We start from the raw sequence: 23,683 nt of genomic DNA, 5'->3' as shown, positions 1-23,683 counted from the left end.
GTTGCTCTATAAAGCAATGCAGATATTTCAAAAGTTCAGTGATTATAAATCTCATTTGTATCAGTATTTTTCCTACAGAGTCTGAAGTTCTGTAATTGATTTTGTGGTTCCAGGGCCCATGTCTTTACAGCAGAGTAGCTCTACTTTCCTGGCATAGGAGAAATCAGGCAGTTGGCAAGTTAGACTTTGGTAACACCTTCTCTTACCTGTCCTGGTTCTCCTACGACTCCTGACTTTAAAGGCAGTAACGTAGGGCACTAGGCAGTTTCAAAAATCTTAAGCTTTTTTTAAAACATTATCTGGTGTATGCATTCTAGAAACCACACGTTTAGCCTGAGCCCATGGTCACTCCACCTGTTTTCATCATCTCCCTTTTTTTCATTCTTACATCATGGGCTCTGCCTTCAGCCCTGTCTGGCTGTCTCTTGTCCTACAAAGGCTTTGTCCTACAAAGCCTCCCCCACCACTGGCGCAACCTCTGGTTACCATTTATCCCCCCTAGGATTGCTACTTCTGAGCCACCCCAATGATCTCCATGAGCCTTATCTTCCTGCAATTACCAGGTAGTTTCCATTCTCTCCAACCTGTCCCATTCAGCTGATGTGTGGCAGTCCCGGCCACCCCCAAATTGCCATCAGATCAATGAGGACACTCACCTTGTTCTTCTAACCTTGGGCAAGTGATGATATGTTAAATGCAATGAGGAAATAGTCTGATCTGATGTCTTTTATACATATCCTGCACCTAACTCAAGGGAATAAACCACAGTCATGTGAAAGCTGTTCTCAACCAGGTGGTTATGATGACAATTTCCCACATTCAAGTGGCTCTGTCACTCTGACACTTTGTCACACTGGGTCACTATTGGATGTTCATGAGTATCTTTCCAGAGCATCCCTCCCCTCCATAAGCCCTGGAATTATTTCCATAAAGATGAGAAGATCGTGATTTATAAGGGAGTTTATAATGGCACAGCTTCGGGATTGAATTTAGGGTTTCTGGAGGAATCCAACTCATGCTTGAGATAAAAATCTAAAGCCACAAATGTTGGGTCACCCGAACATATGAAGGAGTTTCTGAAAACTCTATCAACAGGTTTGGGACCAATAATCCAAGCACCCTTGGGCCACAACCAAAGGCTCAGTGTATCTGATTCAGATCCCAAAGTGCCTAAAACATTAACCAACAATGTAGCCTCATAGAAAGGCCCAGCTGGAAAGGATTTCAGGCCACTATTTACCCTCCACACATGGATGACACAACTGAAAGCCAGAGCAGATGAGGGAGATGCTCCGAGTCCTGCAGAGTCTGAACTAGAAACCAGGTCTCCTAACTCTCTGAGACCATGAATCCAGCCACCTCTTTCTTTGATCACAGTTCCTTGTTTCCAACTTGCTTCATTATATCCACTGGAATCTACTAGTGCCTTGCCCACCAGCAACCTTTCCTAGTTTGCTTTTCTTAGTTCATCATTTCAACCACTCTTTGGCCAATATAATAAACTTTCTTGCCCTTCGGCTTGTTAATGCACTTGACGGACAAAACCCAGACCCTGGCTGAATCTGCCCTGCTATGCCTAGCTGCTATAAAAATTAAAAACAAAACAAAAGCAGATCCTTTGGAAAGTTGGCATTATCTTAAGATCATAATCATCCACCTGGTTGAGCCCAAAATACTGCTTGGCAATCCTGTATACTTCTCTGTATTTACTGTGCACACACATCATGCCTTTCCCCTCTCTTGAACCTCTGAAACATTTGCTGCTGCCTCTAGATAGATGATACTGCCCCTACTTCATGGGGTAAACAGCACCCGTCAAGTGTAAAGTACTCCGTTTCCTACCACCAGGTCTACTCATGCCTGCAACCATCCTTTGTGACTTCCTGTGTTGGAGAAGGATCAGCTCCTTTTCTTTTCTAATGCCTGTCCCTACTCCTTTGCTCTGAATCCTTGTATCTCCTATGAAATGCTGCCACAGTTTCCTGTATTTCTCATAACACCATGCTTGTATTTATTTTTCGATATCTGTCATCCTGGATAGAGTGAAATCTCGGTGTTTGCTGGTTCACTCTTTATCCTCAGCACCTGCACAGTGCCTGACATCTTGTAAGTGCTCAAAAAGTATTTGCTCAGTGAATTAATGAGTTGTGGTTGAGACAAAAGTCTCTCTCCTTTCGCTCCTGGAGAGAGAGTACCTGGGAGGTCAGGTTAGCAGCAAGCAAATGGGTCAGATGTGGGAGGCTGCTCCCAGGATAAAGTCATCAATGCCAATGAGTCACAAGAACTTGACAATGGAAGTCAGGAATCTAGTCCTGGCTCTGTTACTCCCCCTGGGTTTCAGAGGAGACTGGACCGGATGGTCTCAGTACATCTTCAAGTGTGTATTTGCATTTATGAGCATCAGACCTCCAAGGATTAACATCCAAGTGCTACCTTTCCTGGTTTGCTGTTTTCCCTGAACTTATTTTATCTGAGGTTGGGAGCGGTGGTGAACTTGATGAAGAGGGGAGAGATGATGGCTGGTGTGTATGTGAGGATGTGAAACATTGCAAGATAAGCCACATGATGAAGAAGCAACTCCATATAGTCTATTTATTTCATCCCACTTATTAGAGGAAATTACTTAACTCGTCTGGTTGTGACAAAGGAGAGTATTGTGTATATATGTGACTCTTGCTTAATCGTGGCCCCCCTATCGACGAGTGTGAGCTATTGAAGCCCAGATCTGTGGGATGGGCAAAATTATGCTCCTTCTTTGCATGGCCCCCACTAAAATATTACAAATAATTTTCAAAGGTTGGAAAACATTGTTCTATTGTATTGATCCAAAATCATCAATGAATTACTGGTTCAATAATGAAAAATTATTTATCCCAACAGAAACTCCTTTCTTGCAGTAACTTTGAAATGACCATTTTAATGACATTAATTTTTCACTGAGTACCTGTTAGGTGCAGGGTTTTGTGAATTCAAAGATTAAGATACTTCTTTGCCCTTAAGGAATGAATGATACAAGTGGGATGATATGAGAGAAAGGAAGGGAATTAAGATCTATTCTCAACCTCTCATCCATCAAACATGTTATTTTCATTATTCCAACACATTATTTCTTTGAGTTTCTTGCTGTTAATCCCATGTTACAGATAAAACAAGACTGAGGCTCAAAAACAGAGTGAGAGTTAGTCAGGGGGTGAGAGGGAAACAGGCATTCTAGGTAGAGGCAAGCAGAACACATGCATAGGCACGGAGATGTGAAAGGGCTTGATCTTTTCTGGAAACAGAGTGGCCATACTATTGGATAAAAGCAAGAAGTGGGGCACTAACTGGACAGAAAGGAAAGGAGGGTCCAGAGCATTAAGAGCTTTACTTGCTGGGTTGTGTACTTTAGCCTATAGATGAATGGCTTCCAGAATTATATCCCTTGGAATGCTGTTGCCCAGGTTGTGCAAACGTCACCTCTTCGGAGAGCCACACCTGCAGACAGTATGAGTTGCTCTGTCTGGGGGCGCTTCCAGCCCTCCCTCCCTGCCTCCACCCTTGTCTATGTGTCAGTTTCATGTCTTTGCACGTACAGAAGCTGGAAGAAGATGGGGCTTGGAATTGGGGCATTGGCCTTTGAATCATGGGTATGTTATTTAATATTTTTGAGCCTCATCTCTTTTTTTTTTTAACGTGTAAAATATAGTTAACCATAAGAATCTCATAGAGCTATTTACTGTAATAATGCAAATAATGTTTGACAGGTAGTACATTGAAAATACATTTTAGTTTCCTTCCTTTCCCTCACCATTCTACTGATATGGGGGTTCCTAAAAACTTTGAGTCAGATTTTAAAAGATTGTTTATCCTAAATTCTTGACTATTTGGGCTACCTGAGAGGAGGAGCCTGAGCAGACAGAAATCTGGACCTTCCACTTACCCCCTGTTGCAATAAGAGTCACTGCACCTTTACCCGCTTTATGTATTAAAGGCAAACAATCAATTTCATCTGAAAACTAGATCATGCTGCCTAAAAACTTTTGACTAGAGACAACTGGGTCATCCTTGACCATTTAAGCAAAGGAGGGACATGATGAGATTTATATTTTAGAAAGATTACTTGGGTTAGGTGGCCTTAGGTGCCTTGATTTGGTTACTTAAGCTGAAGTCTATGGTGACAACCAGGCTACAAATCTGATGTGAGGATCAGAGCTGGACTTGGGGGAGCTCTTTGTTAATGAGCTTGTAGACAGAGGGACTGGTTAGAAGGTGATTGGAGGGTCTTCTCTTCACCGAGGGCTGCCTGGACCTCGTATATTCCTCTACTCTATCCTCATCTGCCCAAGCACTTCCTCACCATCCTGCCTGCCTGAGGATTCAAGCATGCTCTGGATTCCTGCTGTCTCAGCTGTGCCCTTAATAGAAGGGTGAGGTACCAATCAGGCCAGCATTGGTATGCATGAGATTCTTATCAAGCTAATTCCTAAGTGATGAAATAAAGGAAAATAAGGATCTTCTTTCTGACTGAGCGGTCAGATCTTTGAACAGTCCTCCTATGGGACAGAATCCCAATGGGAAGGCAGACATGTGGGTCTGACTCTGGCAAACTGCACTGGGAGAGGATTCATGGTCCTCTCAAGGGCAGTGGGATTCACACCCGCATTGCTGAAGGACCCATGCTGCTTGTGCTTTCCTTGGGGTGGAAGGAACAGTCATGACCCATGTTCAATGACCTGGCCCCGGGGGTCTGAGACCATCCCAATTAGTGGATAGGAGAAAGGGACAAGATCTGCTCAGCATAACACATCCCCATGACTTCTGTGACATGGCCACAAAAGTCAACCCCCTGCCCCTGTCGGTATAGTGTCGACTAGAGACATAGGCCCACCATATATAGGATGGTGGTTTGAATGAAGAAACCAACACCAGCATTGAGTGGGGTTCTGTAAACTGTAGGTACAGTATGAACATCATTGTTTATTGCAGTCCCAAGTATTCCCCGACTGCTGAGTCCTATTCCTGTGGTATTGGGGAACACACACCAATGTCATCTGGTGCCAGTATTATGGCCCCTCCTTTCTCTAAAGTCTCCAACTGTAGAAAACTCCCTTAGAATGAAGTAGCAGGTCATCCCTGGGGCACAGGCCCAGTCCTGACACTGACCAGCTGTGGGTCACTTGCCTCTTCCAGGCCTCAGTGTCTTCACTTGTAAAATGAGTGTTGTTATTGGTGTTTTTTTTATCTTGATCTCTGAGGTAATGATGAGACCTCTGTGCTTAGGGGCTGCTTGATCATATTAGGACCTGAGTGACTTTCTGACTGGTCATCTTTGATGGTTGTTGTGGTAACAAATGTAAGCATCCCTCTTTGAATCCTAGGCTCTACCCTGGCCCTTCAGTTGACCTCAGTGAGTGGAGCAATAACTAAGACCTCCTATTGCGGCTTGTAATTACAAATGTCACCATCAAATGATGCCTTTTAGCCCTAAGATCAGAAAGGATGCAGAGAGATCACCTTGCCTACGCTTCTCCTCCAGACAAAGATCCCAAGAAGATATTTATAAATCTTCCAAGAAATGAGACACCACAACCTATAGTAACAGAGCTTTCCTGCTCTTGTATAACTTCATCCCCTCTCTTCTGATATTCGCCAAGGTGAACAGAACAGATCTTTGGCTCCACCATCCTCCCATACTTAGTGACTGCTGTACTCATAATATCTCTGGCTCATCACAACCCCATGCTAAAGACTTCACCATCATTCTCTCCACTGTGTCAAAAAGAGATAACCCAGTAGATTGTATCTTTCAGCTTCCAATTAACACATCTTAAGGAAAAGACAGGGATGGTGATACCACCCCTCACTGAAAAGCCAGCTTCCAGTTGGATCAAGAGTGTTATCTTTACCTAGGAAAGACAGTTCTATAAAGTATAAGAGGATAGGGGGCAGGCATTAAGAAGCCTCAGGCAAGTTGCTCAGTTTGTGGCATCAGGACTTTCTGCTCTGTCAGTCTGTGGACCTGTAGTTCTAAGCCATTCATACTTTAGAGACTTTAGAGACTCCCACAAGGGGAGTCCCTCACATTCCCCCACATTTGTCTTACATTTCACAGGTTTTACTTTCTCCTCTGAACAACACTGTGAGTTAGGTGTTACTGCCTATGGAAAAACTGAATATTGGAAAGTTTATGAGCAAGTGAAGATCACACAGTTCTAGGCTGAAGAATAATAGGGTTAACCCAGCAAGGAACTGCATGAAGCAAGGAAAGAGTTCTTTCAGTCTTGATCTTGGTGCTGTTATAGATCAGAGACTCTAAACCTTCTGTGCATCTGAGCTATCTGGGAAGCACTGTTAAAACGCAGATTCCTAGTTCTCAACTAAGACCTATTGAGTTATAATCTCTGAGGAGTGGGTCCTAAGTATTTACATTGTTTAAATATTCTCTGGGTGATTCTGCTAGTTTGGGAAATACTGTCCTAAAGTGTAGTATGTATGTATGGTAGTACCATAGAATGAAAGTCAGCCCTAGTACCTTCGGGCAGCACTGTTTCCTCAGCCTGCTAAACCCTTCCTCCAAGCTCCTCCAGGGATCTTCACAGGCAATTAAAAGATGTAAGGAGCACTGGCAACTCACAAACTCATTCCGCCTTGGAGGGGTCTTAGCAAACATCTAGTCAGGTGCTTATATTCCCTCTCCCATATGCCTAATGCTGAGCTTTCTGGCCTGAAATGAAATGCTTTTATTTGGAGAACTCATTACCTCACAAAGTAGGCCATTTCCTTTCTGTTATTTTTGTTAGAGAATTTTATCTAATAAATGCATGAGATCAGATAATAAAGAAATAATGGCAATACCTCAAAAACTGTTCTTGACATATAGTCAGTACTTATTTATTTGCTGAATGAGTGAATTAACTGCAAAGAAAATATGATGTTTGGCTTGGTTATATGGTTTCATTTCACACATGAGAGTTGAAGGATCAGATTGTGATGTGTGTTGTGATGATTACATAAATAATATGCATACAGTCGTTAGAAGTAAGGTTGTACATAGTAGGTGCTCTATAAACACAGATTGTTGCTGTTGCTTTTTGTGTTGTTGTTGGTATTATTATATTACTATTTGGCTAGTTCAGTGTCACTCAGTGATGAGGGTCTATATTTTTATTTCTCTAAAGATTTATAAATAACAATGAATATCATGAGAACATGTCAGTGACTGGGAAAAGCTGGTTTCACAACACTCTTCCCACCTCCCGCCCCCAACAGGACCACCACCATCTCCTCCAAATATCCCCATGAGTCATGCATGGGTTGAGGCTGTAAGCTGTGACAATGGACATTGGGATGGATCAGGCAAGGATTCAGGGTTGATTGGAGTCATATATTTGAAAAATGGCTCTCATATCAGAGCTATTATATAAAGCTATAATGAGGAAAGTTCCCTAAAAATCATTTGCCTGTAGGGTCTGAGAGCAAACTTATTAACTAGGCACTAGAGAAATGAGTAGAGTTAGTGCTCGATCCAGGCAGGGACTGAGTTTGTATGGGGTTCAGAGTATGTCCATCCCTCTACTCCACTGGCAATCAAAGCAGGACAGAGAGAACCTGTCAGAGATAAGGGTAGAACTTCTAGGACTTCAACCAGAAGGAGAAGAATGGAGACATCAAAGGTCCACGTCGAGAGGGCATACTGAAGCTCAAGGGAGGAGGAGGGATCCGTGAGAATTCAGGGACTTGAGAGAACTGACAGAGCTGCTGTAGAGAGAGAGAGCAGTCTGGGACTTAGGTTCTGTACTTGTTAGGTGTTAGAAGATGCCTGAGCAGGTGGATAACAGAGCAGTAAGAAAGGTTTATTTAGACCCCTTTATCTTATTTGAGCATCATTTCACACCAGAATGAAGAATGGAGGTAATTTTATTATCCATGTTTCACAGATGGGTGAGTTACAGCCTTTGTGAACAAAGCTATGACTAGACCTGTGAGACCTTCTGTTTTCAGGCTTCCTTATACTCTCGGTTGACCCTCTCTGCCATGTTAATAAGCAGCACTTTGTTTTAATGTGACTTGCTTTTCTCAGTGGGAGGTAAAACAATAGTGGTTGTCATCCATCTGTAATTTTGTTCTAGTAATGTTTTTCAGTGTATCACTGATCATTGCAAACAATTTCTTTTAGAATCCATTGTTAGGAAGGGCAAGCCTTCTCTTGAAGACTATATATATCAGATAATTTGTCTCTTTAGATTTTATCTACCAGAAAGTTCAGAACTAAACATTAGTCTGAGGTATAGTAACTATTTAGGTCACAAATTTAATACTTGTGTTCTTTTATCTACCTATAGGCTGTCCCCTACTGTTTTCTGGTCTCCTACATGCAGTTTTGTGACAGAGATGCTATGCCCTCTCCTGCCCTGATTCATAGGGAGAATCCAAACTGGTCCTAACCCATGCCTGGGTATGGAATGAGGCTTTCTCATGCCTATAGTCCCACACAAGGTGTCTGTGATCTCATGCTTTACACCCAAGCCATGTGATGAGTTTGCTCATGGGAAGTGAGTCTGCTAAAGTGGGATGGCGGGAGGAGGAAGCTGAGCAGAGTCTATGTTTAGCAGATGATTTCTGGGGAGTGGAAGTCCTCATGGAGCGACAGTCCATTTCAGTTTAGTCTCTTGGTCTTCAGGATGCCTGGTCTCTATCCTGACCCGTCTTTACCCAGTTTCAAGGACCCTGGCTCACCATTCTTTCCTCTTTAATCAATAGTCTATATAGCCTCCAGAGGCAAGAAAAAAAGTTGCTTGCACAGCATGAAATTACTTCTGGGCTTTCATAACTTTGTTTTCAAAACAGACTATACCATTCCTGCATACTGGGAATGAACAAATAAGTGAATGTGTGGCAAATGGTGGGAGCTAATTTCTCATTGCTGGAGTGGAAGATTACAGATAAACAAAGAAAGAGGCTAGGATAAACCATGTGATACTGAATTAGAGTTGAAGACATCAGTATGAATTCATTTTCAGCTGAATATAGATACCGACATATAATTATTGAAAGGATTACAGACCCGTGCCTATACACTGGTTAGTATGCACATGTATATTTCAAAGCTCCATCCACTGCGAAGGCCAAGAAGCAATGACACCCCAGTAGCAGTGAACACAACCAACACCCAGATCTTGGTTTATAATATAATTTCCCAATAAAACAAACCAGGGCTCACAAGACAAATAGCTGAATCTAGGTCTGGGGCAGAGAATATGCAAAATGAACCTGGTTCATCTTATAATGACATAAAACAAGGAAGTGCTTAAAAAAGAATCCAAATGGGGTTAAGCCAAAGGGACACTGGAGCTCACTGAAAGAGCTCCCAAAGCTGGAATAATATGAACAACAAAATAAATAAATTGGCATTGGATTAGAACCCAAAGTATAAAATAAATAGATACCCAATATCTATGAGTTCCTACTGATATAAATAAATGATTGAATAAATTTAAATAAAGAGAGAGAGAGAAAAACAGAGAGAAACAGATAAATCTTCCTACAGAAAAATTCAAAATAATTTGTGTAGCTACTGCCCACTCAAAGAGGTAGAGCATAACTTCCTACCCCTTTGAATGGGCTTGCATATAGTGACTTCCTTCCAGAGAGGAGTACAGAAATGAAAGGAAAAAGAGTAAACTTACAGTTTGGAAACCTGACAAACACTACCTCACCCAGGTGATCAAGGTCAGTATCAACAGCGATGTCATGTTGATAGTATGTACCGTTGATATGATGATATGATATATGATATGATATGATGAGAATGGCATTTTACCCCTGTGATCCTCCTCCCTCAAATCCATAACCTCCTTCTAATCATGAGAAAAACACCACACAAATCCCAACTGAGAGACGTTCTACGAAATGCCGGACCAGTACTCGTCAAAACTGTCAAAGTCATCCAAAATAAGGAGAGTTTAAGAAACTGTCACAGTCAAGAGGAGTCTAAGGAGACAAGACAACTGAATGTAATATGGTGTCCTGGATGGAATCCAGGAACACAAAAGAGACACTAGTTAAAAATTAAAAGAAATCTGAATAAAGTATGGGTATGGACTTTAGTTAATAATAATGTATCAATATTTATTTTTTAATTGTAATAAATGTACCATACTAGTGTAAGATCTCAACAACAGGGGAAACTGTTACAGGGGACGTGGGAAATTCTCTGTACTATCTTTGCAACTTTCCTGTAAATCTAAAACTATGTTAAATAAAAAAGACTATTAAAACATAGAGTACACCCCAAATGTAAATTACAACTAACATTTGCATCAAAACATGTTACCTACAATATCATATATAATCCCCTCCACAGTTTCATGAAGCAGATACTCTTATTTTACTTTATTTCTTTTTTTTTTTTTTAAACTTTGGGTTTATTTATTTATTTATGGCTGTGTTGGGTCTTCGTTTCTGTGCGAGGGCTTTCTCTAGTTGCGGCGAGCGGGGGCCACTCTTGATCGCGGTGCGCGGGCCTCTCACTATCGCGGCCTCTCTTGTTGCGGAGCACAGGCTCCAGACGCGCAGGCTCAGTAACTGTGGCTCACGAGCCTAGTTGCTCCACGGCATGTGGGATCTTCCCAGACCAGGGCTCGAACCCGTGTCCCCTGCATTGGCAGGCAGATTCTCAACCACTGAGCCACCAGGGAAGCCCTTACTTTATTTCTAAATGAGGAAACTGAGCCATAGAAAAGCATAGAAACTTGAGTAAGATCACAGAATTATCAGAGATTTGAAATGGGTTCCATCTGACAGGGGTCTGAACTTAACACTCACCCTGTTCAGGAAGGTTTGGCCTAGGACTCATACAGGGATGTAAAAACGGGATGTGGTTTGACTGATTTTTAGAAAAAGTAATATATGTAAATGAAAATTTAAAAATCAAGTGATTCAATAGGTTGTAATATGAAAAAATGTGTCACTCTAAATAACCTGCTTATACGTTTATTTCTTTGCCTCCTTTCAGACCTATTTACTTCCCCCAAAGAAACACAGTGAATGAAGCTCATGTTCATTGTCCCTTCCCTTCCTCCTCCTTATTTAGACATGGTTTTATTTTTCATACTACTATTGGCTACCTCTATAACTTTAAATACTATAACGAAAATTCTATTTCTTCACCTGCCAAGTTTAGGCAGTATTTCTTGCCTTCCACTAAATAAGAGTGGAAATTAGCACCACATACTTTCTTTCACCTCAGGATGATTTTGTTTTAATATTTTATTTGTGACAGCTTTACAAAGATCAATAAAAACAATGACTTATTACTATTTGTGCTATGTCATGAACTGTATAGGATCTAGTAATATAAAATATGGTCTGCAGACGTTGTAAACTAAGAGCTGCTGAAAGCGCGTTAGACCTAGGGAGTGGGCTAGGCCAGCCTCACTAGAGGTTGACCACAGAGCCAGGCAAACGAGAGGCACGTCTGTCCTGACTGGAGACCCAGGGAAAGCTGGGCACTCTGAGGCAGGGGCTGGCCTGGCGTTAGATCACTGGGCTCAACATCAGTTCCCCTGCGAGAACTCCCTTGTTGTAAGGCTGGAATCCAGACTGGTGAAGAAGGTACACAGTGCCGTGAAACCTTCACTCAGGGACCTTTCAAAGTCCTTGGGGAGCTCTTTAAAATATCTAGCAACTTGCTTTCTTTGATTCTTTTTTTTTTTTTAATTTACATGTTCTTTATTTAGCCCATACAATACTGCATTTAACATTTTTTTTTAAATTAGGTAAAAGGGCATATTAAATGTCAATGCTCTGTCAACATAAAATTTTTCTAAGTAGAAAATATTTAAAATGTGTAAATATTTAATATTCATTAAAAGTGTAAAGTTAGATACATTCTAAAGAAAAATGATGGTACCACTTATCTATTTTTGCTGGCCCAAGATTTCGTATATAGCACATTTTGCACAAAATGTGAAGTCTTTGTTTTTCATTATTTGTTACTATAAAACAAAGGTATACTGTGTGTACGATATTAAAATAAAGCCATACTAATGCAACACAAAAAAGACATTTATAATATTGACATTTCTGATGTACAGACATATTTAGAAAATGTGAAAATGTCAAATGAAGACCTTTATGAAGAAAAACAATGATCAGATTACTAGTTTATGTTCAATGTAATTTTGAAGTCAGTTTGATACAGACTAAGCAGTGTGTCAATGCAACAGTATGTAAGTTGAACAATTAGTTCAGGGAATTGAAGAACTGAGTAGGGAAATCTGAATAGGCCAAAATATTAAGTAGTACTCTTGTCAAAGAAAATTTGTTTCTGTCAAAACTTAATTTTTTTTTTTGATTTGGTGAATGTCTGTTTTCAATAAAGAGCAGAAATTAAAAATAGAAAAAAAATATTCTTTTACATTAAGCTTTGCACAATCAACCAAGCATTGATATTTTGCTTTTTTCTTAGGGAAAAATGAGATTTCATTTCCAGAAATCTCTCACACAGACATAACTGAATATCTAAAATCAAAAATATTTTAAAACCTATCAACTAAATATGGAAGCTTAAGCAATGGTATATCAAAATTCCTAAGACATTGCTTTATACAATATAAAGCATCCTTTTTCCTTCAAAAGGAGAAAGCATCTAATCTTTTTTTAATAGTATGAATTTCATGACAGTAAAATAGATAGATATTTGTCAAGTTTCTCAGAAAGTATTTCTTCTCACAAGAGGGATTCTTTTTCTGTAGCTAGAAATTTTTTTTAACATAGTACTCACTCTTGCTCTCGAAAAAAGGCATCCTTTTCCCAAAGATGATTTTCTTAAATGGAGGCATTGTAATTGCTACCAAGATGCAATTTTCCTGGAGGGTCTGAAAAAAAAAAACAACTTTATAATCTTTGGCAATTCTAGAATTCCAGCAATTTCATTCCTGGGCATATATCCAGAGAAAATTCTAATTCGAACAGATACATGCACCCCAATGTTCGTAGCAGCACTATTTACAATAGCTAAAACATGGAAGCAACCTATATGTTCACTGACAGATGAGTTGATAAAGAAGATGTAGTATATATATGCAATGAAATATTGCTCAGCCATGAAAAAGAATGAAATAATGTCATTTGCAGCACATGGATGGAGCTGGAGATCATTATACTAAGTGAAGTAAGTCAGAAGGAGAAAGACAAATACTATATGATATCACTTATATGTGGAATCTAAAATATAATACAAATGAACTTATTTACAAAACAGAAACAGACTCACAGACATAGAAAACAAACTTATGTTTACCAAAGGGGAAAGGGGGTGGGGAAAGGATAAATTAGGAGTTTAGGATTAGCAGATACAAACTACTATATGTAAAATAAACAACAAGGTCTTACTGTATAGCAAAGGGAACTATATTCAATATCCTGTAATAAGCCATAATTGAAAAGAATATGAAAAAGAATATAATATATATGTATATAACTGAATCACTCTGCTGTAGACCTGAAACTAGCACAACATTGTAAACCAACTATACTCCAATAAAAGATTTTAAAAAATAGAATTCCAATTCTAAATTATTATATATATATATATATATATATATATATTTTTTTTTTTTACTGTTGTTTAAACAGCAAAAAAATGGAAACAATATTAGTGCCAGATATCAGAGAACTAGTTACATAAATTTATGATGTATTCATCCAATAGAGTATAATAGTGTTGATCGATATTGTTTTGCATGGAAGAGCATTGACAATTACATTGTTAAGTAAAAAGCAGGTTATAAAATATTCTGAAATGATCTTATTTTGTGATTTTTTTAAAGTTTGGAAATAGATCCATGAAATTATTAGCAGTAGTTATTTTTAGGTGATAAGATTTTTGGTTGGTCTTAATCATCTTCCTTATGCTTATCTACATTAACATATCTTGCATACACACAAGTATGTATCATTTGTTTAATGAGAAAAAATTATACGTTTAAAATTATAATTATATATAATTATACTATATCTATATGACTAGGTATAAATATTTCACAACAGAGGCAAAATCAGGTCCTAGCAATCAGGGGGATGGCTAAGCTATGGAAATAAGCATCCTGTGTACTGGAAATGATAGAGAAGCTGATATTCTGCTCTGAGCCTGGGCAATATAGTCCACTGGGTTGGGTACTTGGTTAAAAAAATACTTCAGTGTCCCCCAGAAAATAAGAATCAGCTAAAATTTTCACATGAAACTTATACTGATATGCAACATAGTTGAACCTCAAGCCTCTCCAGGCCTCTATACTTTACCTCAGGTCCCCTCAATCCCAGACTGATAGACTCTGAGCTTGGGTACAATCTTTTGGTAGCTGGAGTTTTAAACCTTAAGTTCAGCAAATTCAGTTGGTTTGAGTTTTCATAAGGAATTGGAGTTATGAACTGTCCCACATTATCATCCTACACCTGGCAATCCAGCCAAATTGAAATCCATGTCATTGGCAAGTACCCCATTTGCCTTGCATTCCATTGTGCTGTATCTTCCACCTGGAAGATTCTTCCTCCTCATCGCACCCCCAGTACCAAAGTCTGCTTATCTTTAAAGGCCCTGTTTAAATGCTTCCTATCCTACCCCGGGGAGCCTATTCTTCTCTCCCACAAGTGGTGTGCTCTCTCTGTTTTGAATTTCTCCCTCCAAGGCCCAGGAAGCCACCTTTGACCTACACCATCAGGATGAGTCTCTCCCTGCTGTCCTTGACCTTTCTTACTTTTTTTCCCCCTTTAAGTTCTTTTAGATGCAAAGTAAGAAAAAAATAAGTATGTCAATCAGCTTAAAATTATATTTATTAGTCTACATATTTCAGTCTGGAGTGTACTTTGCTTCTCCCACTAGACTGTAAGGTTTTCTAGAGCAGAGACAAATCTCCAACTTAATCTGTGAACACAGAGCCTGGTACACAGTAGGTTTTCAGCATATGTTTATTACATTGATGCCTTCAGTGCTAGGATCAGGGGATGACACAGGTCAATGGATGTGAGGATGCTGAGAACTCAGACATAAGTCTCAAACCACCTGTCTCTTTAAAACATCCTCAACTCTCTTAGGAGGAAAGGAAGGGCAGCCTCCACCTGCAGAAGTCTCAGCACGTCTGAGCAGAAACCTCAAGTGTTCACAGCAGCCGCAGCTCCAAAGCAGTTGTGTTGGTGCTGAGCTGAAGGGGTGGGTGGAGGACAGATGCGGAAGTACAGCTTAGCAGAGTTCTGGCCTCCTAAGTGCAGGGGCGCCAGGAGGTGTTTCCCAGCGCAAATGAGAGGGAGGGGCCTGAGCTTCCAGTGAATGAGTGCTGGAGACCCGGGTGGGGCCAGAGCAGCTGTCCTCGTGCCCCCTCTTCTGGGCCAGTCACCTTAATACTCCTTAACACTCCTCCTCTTTGATGTGGTAGGTTGTGCCACCCCTGAGGCAGTGGGGCTTCCGGCGAGCCCTCCAAGAGCCTGCCGGGCTCTGATGCCAGGCCCTTTGGGAAACAGAACTACAGCCTCCTGTACAGGGAGCTCAAGGAGTGGAGCAGGAAACCAGGGAAGGATTTGGGCCTTGGGGAGGGGGGCATCTGAGAGCACTTGGCGTCTCCTGAGATTGCTGCTTCTGCTGTGACATCGCCTGGCTAGCCCGTGGTAGCTGGAAGGAAAAAGAACATTCGGTTAGATCAGGGACCCAGGTGCCTTGAGTGTTTGTTTCTCTTCTGCATGAGCTGGAGCTGTCATGGGAGCCTAGCATTTACAACCTGCTAAAATCCACCCCAGGAGGGGAAAATGGATTTGAAAGGAGAGCAAATCATGGTGGGAACTCCCAGGGGTCCCACCCACCAATAACCATAATAACTTACTTTTTTTCTTAAATAAGAAAAACAAAAACTGCAACCTAGTTGAGCTGATAGTTCACTTTTCCCAGGCCAATGTCCATCATGGTCAAGTGTAAAGGAGGTCCGAGTCTCTACCCTTTCTTCACTTGGTCTTATTTTGCCCTGAAGTTCCTAAGCCTGCATATACCTTCTCTGCTTCTCTGGCCCTCTAGCTTCTGTGGCTTTCTCCCATGTTACATCATTTGGGGTCTTTCAAAGGGATCCATTTTGCTTCCCTTCTCCCTGCCCCAGACCTCTCCTACCTGGAGTATCTACTCCCTGGGAAAAAAGCAAGAGGAGGAAATGGGGCTGCCTTAGCAGCCTCTGAGTCAGAGATATCCACGCGTATACCCACCCAGATGTAGCCTCACCCCAGAGGAAGACGTGTGGACAACTTATCCCGAAGGAGTCTGGAGGCCTGTGGGGCTGGGAAGGAAGAGGCCTTTTACACCTACGCAATTAAAGCCTCCAGCCTACATGTTACTGGAGGGCAACCATGGAGCAGATTATCCAGATGTTTCACAATTCCCAGGGCTGGATTCCTCAGCTACAGGCAGCTGGATGTGGGTCAAAGGGATCCCCATGTGAGTGTGACCAAAAAAAGGCTGGGGCCTTCAGATTGGCCTGAGTGGAGGTGGGTACACTGACCAAGTCTAGATGACATCCCTGGGGGGCTAAATGGGGATATGACAGTTCTATCCAGGACTGGAGGGGGAGGATCAAAGTCAATACCATGCAAGTCTGAGGAGGACCCTTCTTGTCCACCCCCCACCCATCACCTATGACTTTCATCATCCAGCTCAATGCCATCGCCTTCATGGAGACTTGCCTGGTCTCCCAGCCACATCCAAGTCCTCCATCCTCTGGAGGATGAACTTTGTAGATGCCTTGCTGCAATAAAAATGGAAGTGAGGTTTTTTTTTCCCCCCTCTCCTGAGAACAAGGAAAATAAAGGGAACAGTGAACAGGCTAGAGAAGAAACATAACCTGGCCTGAAAAAGTTAATCACTCCTTGTTTTATTTTCACTGTTACTAATCTGTAGTGTCTGTAACTAGATTTGTACTTCACAAAGCTAACCTACCACTCCCTGACACTATGTAAATTACATCCTGGGCCTATCACTCCCTAACTTTATGTAAATTACATCCTGGTCCTGGTGTTTACATTCCCTGGTCTCTCTTGCAACAATCACCCACTGTAGCTTTTGCATTTCACAAAGAAGGTCACAGACCAATAAACCAGAGACAAACGGACCCAATTACCAGGCCACCTGACGCCAGCTATGACTGTTTTGAAATAATGCAAGGAGAAAAAGAATGCAAGACCTTCACTACTTTGATCCTTATCATATACCCCGGACTGCAAGCCCCGCATATAAAATCTCTAATTCCCAGAATTGGGGGGGGGGCACAGTTCTTGAGGCACTAGCCTGCTGTGTCTTCCCTTCTGCCTGGCAGAGGAATAAAGCCATCTCTCTTATCCTCCAAAATCTCTGTCGCTTTATTTCTGGTCGGCATCAGTGCACAGAGAGCCAAGATTTTTTTGGCAACAGCCTCTCACAGCCTTTAAAGCTGCTCATGGTCAAGGTGACCTAAATTCCTGTCCTATCTCCTCTATTAAACAGTTCCTTGATGACAGGGACCTTATCTTTATCAATTCTGCATTCCTAGAGCCTGATACTGTCCCTGACATAAAGAAGATGCACGTTAATATTTGTCGAATGAAGCCATCTAAGTGCCATTAGAATAGACTTTGTGTTTGGGGAGAACAGAAAGCGGGAGGAAAACAAAATCCCACTCATTTTTGTTTTGTGGATCAGATCTCGACTTCTTGTGTTCACATCCTCACATAATACCGTTTCATAAATAGTGCAGAGAATACTGTGGATGGACGTCATCTTACAGAACAGGCTGAAAATAGTATGGAGAGTAAAACACTCATAACACTATCTCTTAAATGCAAAAAGGGAACTGTTTATGTCATCATCAAGGGACCTCATGGAAAAGTTTTCCACAGAGTGAAAAGTTTTTCTTCATCTTTCATTAAAATGTTTATCAGCACATGTTGTCTGTGCTTAGAGTGGGGACACTCTCATCTAAATATAGCCCCTCACTTATGCATGTTTCCATCTCAGAATTGCTGCTGACGTGCACAGCTAAGTAGGGAGGGTGGGAGGGAGGGAGATGCAAGAGGGAAGAGATATGGGAACATATGTATATGTATAACTGATTCACTTTGTTATAAAGCAGAAACTAACACACCATTGTAAAGCAATTATACTCCATAAAGATGTTAAAAAAAAAAAAAAAGATACTGAAGAAACTCCTTGATCTTAGGGACAATGTCTTGCCTGCCTCCGTGTTCCTGATGTCTGACACCCAGTAGGGACTCAGGAAACAGTTAAGTAAATGAAAAAGGTGAGCAATTACAAGGGATATTCTGATTAAAGGGGCAGTCCTCAAAGGCTTCAAATCATATATAGGACAAAAGTAGGCAAGATTGGGATGTGGGGTGAGGGATAAGTACCTAGCCAGGGTGGAAAACAGGTCAAGACCAGAATAGGAGCAGCTTTTGGAGCCCCAAGCCCAGCAGGACAGGATTATCAGGGCTCACCTGCTTCATCTGGGAAGGCTCCCAGGAGAAGACAGCCTTGATGTGTAGTTTGATTGAAGGGAGAGAAAGGTCCTTGTGAGTGGAACAGAGAGGATGGTATGAAGCCCATCTGAACCCATGAGAACAGGACCCTAGAGAAGGAGCACCTGATTTATGGGGCCTTGGAGATCAGACCCATCTTTTCTCACTTCCTCCTCCCTCCTCCCTCTCTTCTTCCTCCTTCACTTACTCTTCTTGCCCTCAGGCATCAGAAACAACCCGAACTACTCCTCAGAAAGGCTGCACACACACTAAGCCTTAGTGAGAGGGCAAAGGAACTCTGGTCTCAGTTTACCAGGTGTTCTTTAACCCCACCCAGACCTGTACCTCATAAACCCACGCCCCCTAGACCTCACACATCACAAATGCATTTCCTTGAGGTCAACTAATAGCTACCCAACCCCTGCTGCCCCTATGTAAGGGCCAGAGAGTCTTTCTGGGGCTCTGCCCCAGGGAAACCAGGCTTCCCTGCTTCCTCTCCAGTTCCTGAGACCACTCCTCATAATAATTGCCCACAGGAGTCTCTAGGTCCAGTCATTTTCAGCACAATGAAATATCGTCACATGTAGGATGGTGCTGGGGATCGACTCCACCAGGATTGGTGTTTTCAATGGAGGAGATCAGCGTCTAGCTTTGCCCATTCCCTAAAGTGAGCCTGCTTGAGGCCCCAGAGCTGTCCTGTCCTTCAACTAGACTTGCAAGTCCAACCAGCTCCAGATCAGGAGCCCAGAAAGTTAATATTCTCCTTCTCTCTTCCTGGTTCAGGTTGTGTCTATGAGTTTGATTCTATGATTTCTATAAGCACTGAAGCCAAATCTGGCCTCTGTACCCTGATACTGAATTAAATCTCAGAGAGAGAGTTTTGGGTGAAGTAGAAAAGAATAGCTTTATCACTTTGCCAGGCAAAGGGGGCCACAGCAGGCTAATGCCCTCAAAACTGTGTGCCCCCACTTGGAGAGAGTAGTGAGGAGTGTTATAGTAATGGTTCAAAGACGGCATGATCAGCTCGTGGACATTTCTTCTGATCGGTTGGTGGTGAGGTAAGTGGGAGTCAACATTATCAACCTTCTCATTCCAACTGGTCTGGGGTCTACATGCTTGTGGGCAGCATGCCATCGTTAACTGTTAACTTTTTCCACCTGGAGGGGGTTTTAGTATCTGCAAAACAGCTCAAAGATATCTTTGTGTGTATCCCTTGATGGGGAGCCAGGACCTTGCCCCAAGTCTGCGCTATGGTTTCTCTTGACTCTTTGTTTCTCCCTGGTCTCACATCCCCTCCTTCCCTAATTAACAACTGCTTGAATCTGTCCACTGGAACTCAAGGAAGGTCATGGAGGCTGAATGTAGCCTATTTCCTGTAATCAAAGAAATAGGGGACAAAGAAAGGCTTTTGTGTCCAGGAGCCCCACAGGGCCCTGCTTGGTATCAGCACCTACTATATTCTGGATGCAAGAAGAATATGAGCCCCATCTTATTTTTCAAAGTTTTCACACTAGAGATAATGTAGACACGTTGGTATCTAACACAAGGCAGTAAGTGAAAGATAGGCAAACAGAGAGGCAGGTGAATTCTGGTTATGGGCTGAGACTGGAAATAGTCAGCTTAAATGTACCACATTACAGCGATAGTGTTGCCAAAATCTTGTCTCTCTGTGCACGGATGCTGAACAGAAATACGGAGACAGAGTTATGGAAGAGGAAGAAAGAGTGGCTTTATTTCTTTGCCAGGCAAAGGGAGAACACAGTAGGTTAGTGCTTCAAGAACTGTGCTCCCCTCACTGGGGAATAGGGAGAGGTTATATAGTCAGGGGCGGTGGTCAGAGGTACGTGATAAGGATCAAGGCAGTAACAGTCTTGCATTCTTCTTTCTTCTGCAAAGTGTCAAAAGGGTGGAGTTGCTGACAAGATTAGGGTATGTGCAGGGTCTCAGGTGGTCTGTTCTCCTAATCTTGATGAGGTTTTCTGGTCCCTTTAACCTTGCCTCATGTGGTTTTGTGGCTGCTCCTCCCCTGATTAGCAACTGTTTGAATCTGCCCTTTGGAACTCAGGGAAGGCCATGGAGGCTGGAGTCTTGCCTACAAGATATGGGAGACAAAAAGGCCTCTGTGCCCGTGACCCCCACAGAGACCTGCTCGGCATCAATCCCCCCTTTTCTTTGATACTCCTCAATCTTGAGGCGAGCAGAAGTTGGATGAGAAAAGGGAAAAATTGTTTTGGACAAAGGTGTTAATCATAAACTCGGCAGAGGAACTCGGTTTTAGGGGAACTTGGTTTTCAATATTATTTTGACTACTGTGGCTCGCACTATCACTAGCATCCAGCCTGGTCTGGGAACAGAAGCCTATCGCTGAGAATCACCCATTCCCTTCTCACTCCTAGTCCCTATTTGTGACCCAATTTCTCTGAGCAATAGACATCTCCCTCCTTCCCTCCCTTCCTCCCTCCCTCCCTCTTCCCCCTTTTTCTTTCTTCCTTTCTTTCCTTTCCTTTCCCTTCCCTTCCCTTCCTTTCCTTTCTTTTCTTCCTTGCTTCCTTCCTCTTTCTTTTCTTTCTTTTTCTTTCTTTCTTTCTTTCTTTCTTTCTTTCTTTCTTTCTTTCTTTCTTCTTTCTTTCTCTCTCTCTCTCTCTCCCTTCCTCCCTCCCTCCCTTTCTTCCTCCCTTCCTTCCTTTATTCCTTCCTTCCTTTCCTCCCTCCCTTTCTTCCTTCCTTACTGTCTTTCTTTTTCTTTTTTTGTTCTGGTTCCTTTTCTGAGAACACCTCCCCTTCTTCTCTTTGCCTTTGAAAAATCTATCTTCCAAAGACCAGTCTAAATCCCATTCCTCTGTAATGGGCTCCCTGACAATGCCTGACCAAGAAAATCTTCAGAGTATTTATTGCTTGTCATACATACAATTCATTATCACAGACAATTTCTTTTATGTGAGATTGTAAACATTTTAAGCATGGGGCTATGTCTCATACATCTTCTATCCCCTTTCAGGGTGTACAGTGGTTCACTGCCATACCAGTTTAATAACTAGTTTTGTTACTGAGTCCAAGCTCACTCTGCTCGCTGCACTACAGGCCAGGAAATTGGGAGACCAGGTGTTGAGGCAAGGAATAGTGACTTAATTTCGAAAGCTGGCAGACCGAGAAGATGGTGGACTAGGGTCCCTAAAAAACCATCTTATCGGGGTCTGGATACCAGTTTTTTTTATAGAACAGAGGGAGGAGGTGAGGAAGTAAAGTAAAAATGCTATTAGTTTTGCCTGGCTTGGCCGACATCTGGGAGGGGATGTGGTAATTTCTTCTTTTCTGCAGCCATTCATAGGTGGGCAGAGTCAGATTGTCTCCCTGTGAGCTGACCATTCAGGCAGAGGGGCAGGGTTCCCTGAGGCAGGCCTTTATGTATGATTATAATAACAAAAGCAACAAAAAGCAAAGGTTAAAGTCATAGAAACAGATCCAACATGGGGGTCAGATTTTGCTCTTCCCTGTTACTGTTTCAAAAAATCCCTCTCACCAACATTTGCCAAACAACAATTTACAGAATGCTTTCCAAACGTTATGTCCTGAGTTGATTAATTTCAGGTGAATACGAGCTCAGCCATGACAAGTTCAGACACTTACAGTGAGGTGGGGTTGTCTGCGTCACACTGTGGACACCTCAACTACATTTCTTACATACTATGATATTTTGCTTAGAATGTGTCAAAGAATTTAGTTTAGAGGAAGTGTTCAGGACATTTATCCTATGACTCTCACAGGTACTTCTTATTTCAGAACTTATCCCTGTTATTTTTTTCCTAGGGAAAAGGGCTAAGAGATCTTCTGGTCTTAGATTTTTCTTCCAGGTAGGACTGTAGCCAAACCACCAGTGATGCTGACTTGTACACAAGGCTATAACGTTATGAGGATTGGCTTGTTAACAGAGACTATAGAGTCTAAATACTTGGTTTCAATTTTAATAGAAGAAATTGTCAACAAAGGATGGGCTTAGAGTAAACTTTCCTTCATCAATGGGGTCAGTCTCTTTTCTTCTTCTCTCACTATCTAAAGAAGGAAAAGAAAAAGCTCCTGAGATTTAGGGAAAAAGAATTAAAACTGTGTTCAGAAGTTAGGTTGTCCACACTCCTCATAAAATAACTTTTAAAGAATAAATTATAAAAGAAATCTATAAATACATAAAATCTTGAGATGCAGTCTTTTTAAACCTCAAAGAAAACCTAAACCAAATTAAACAAAAGACCTTAAAGGAAGACTTCCATAGTGACAGCATGAAGACCTGCTTGGACACTCTACCCCCGCAAAACAGCTATAAATGTTGGAAATTTCTTTTAAAAAATGTTAAAGTCTCTTTAAATTGTCCTGGGGGCATACAACAAATGCAGAAACTTCTGTTCAAGAAAATCTACTAAATCTCACTAATAACAAAAAGAATCTATGACCCTAGAGTGCACCTGGTCTCAACTGGAACTTTACACTTCTCAGGAATATAGGATCCTTTTGTTTGAGAATCCCAATTTAAATAACATGGTGGTCATGTGTCCCTTTGGCCACCAATCAACTCCATACTTAGTATGCTAGTTGACTTTATTGGAGGGGATCCACCAATATGTATAGCGTTGGATGTCTCTTGTTACTGAATCCAAAGGGGATGCATCCCTCTTCTAGTTTCCTGGAACAGCCAAGGAGCAGGTGCATGCTGAGGATCAGTGTTCTGGAAGATCCCTTACTGGACTTTGAAACTTGAGTGACTGACTTAAGACATAGCGGCATCTTGAGGTCATATTAATCGCAGCAGTTGTGGGGTGTGAACCACATTATTCCTGTGATGTGTTCCTGCTGTCTACTCTACCAGACACCTGTGTCTTTTAATGAATTAAAATACAAATTCAAGGTATTGGGTATTTATCCAGTTCATAATAAGACTACCGAGGCATAATAAACTAAAAGTTAACAATGATTAAATCTCATGTGAAATTTGTAATTGAAAAAAGAAGATTGATGAAAATTCAAGACTTCTTTACAAAATATAGAGATGAAATATTTGACCTGAAAAATTGGACTTGGGACTCAGGGAGAAAAAAGGGAGAAATGATTGCTTTTTAAAAAGTCCCTGATTCCTTTTATAGGCATTTTTAATTTTTATGACCTTTGCGGCAGGCTGTATGGATGTTTC

The 23,683-nt window shown here is 41.6% G+C and overlaps 1 protein-coding gene across 1 annotated transcript; it reads right to left on the bottom strand.

The window, feature by feature from the left end:
• Positions 1–15,385: 15,385 nt before the first annotated feature.
• Positions 15,386–15,625, bottom strand: LCE6A (late cornified envelope 6A). Its single transcript, XM_068538419.1, is given in 1 exon segment — positions 15,386–15,625. A coding segment is annotated over 1 exon segment (240 nt).
• Positions 15,626–23,683: the final 8,058 nt, after the last annotated feature.

The sequence above is a fragment of the Eschrichtius robustus genome, chromosome 3, assembly GCF_028021215.1.
Source record: "Eschrichtius robustus isolate mEscRob2 chromosome 3, mEscRob2.pri, whole genome shotgun sequence".
NCBI classification, from domain to species: Eukaryota; Metazoa; Chordata; class Mammalia; order Artiodactyla; family Eschrichtiidae; genus Eschrichtius; species Eschrichtius robustus.
Note: the sequence above shows the minus strand (reverse complement) of the source record. Positions and strands in the feature narration are given on the sequence as shown.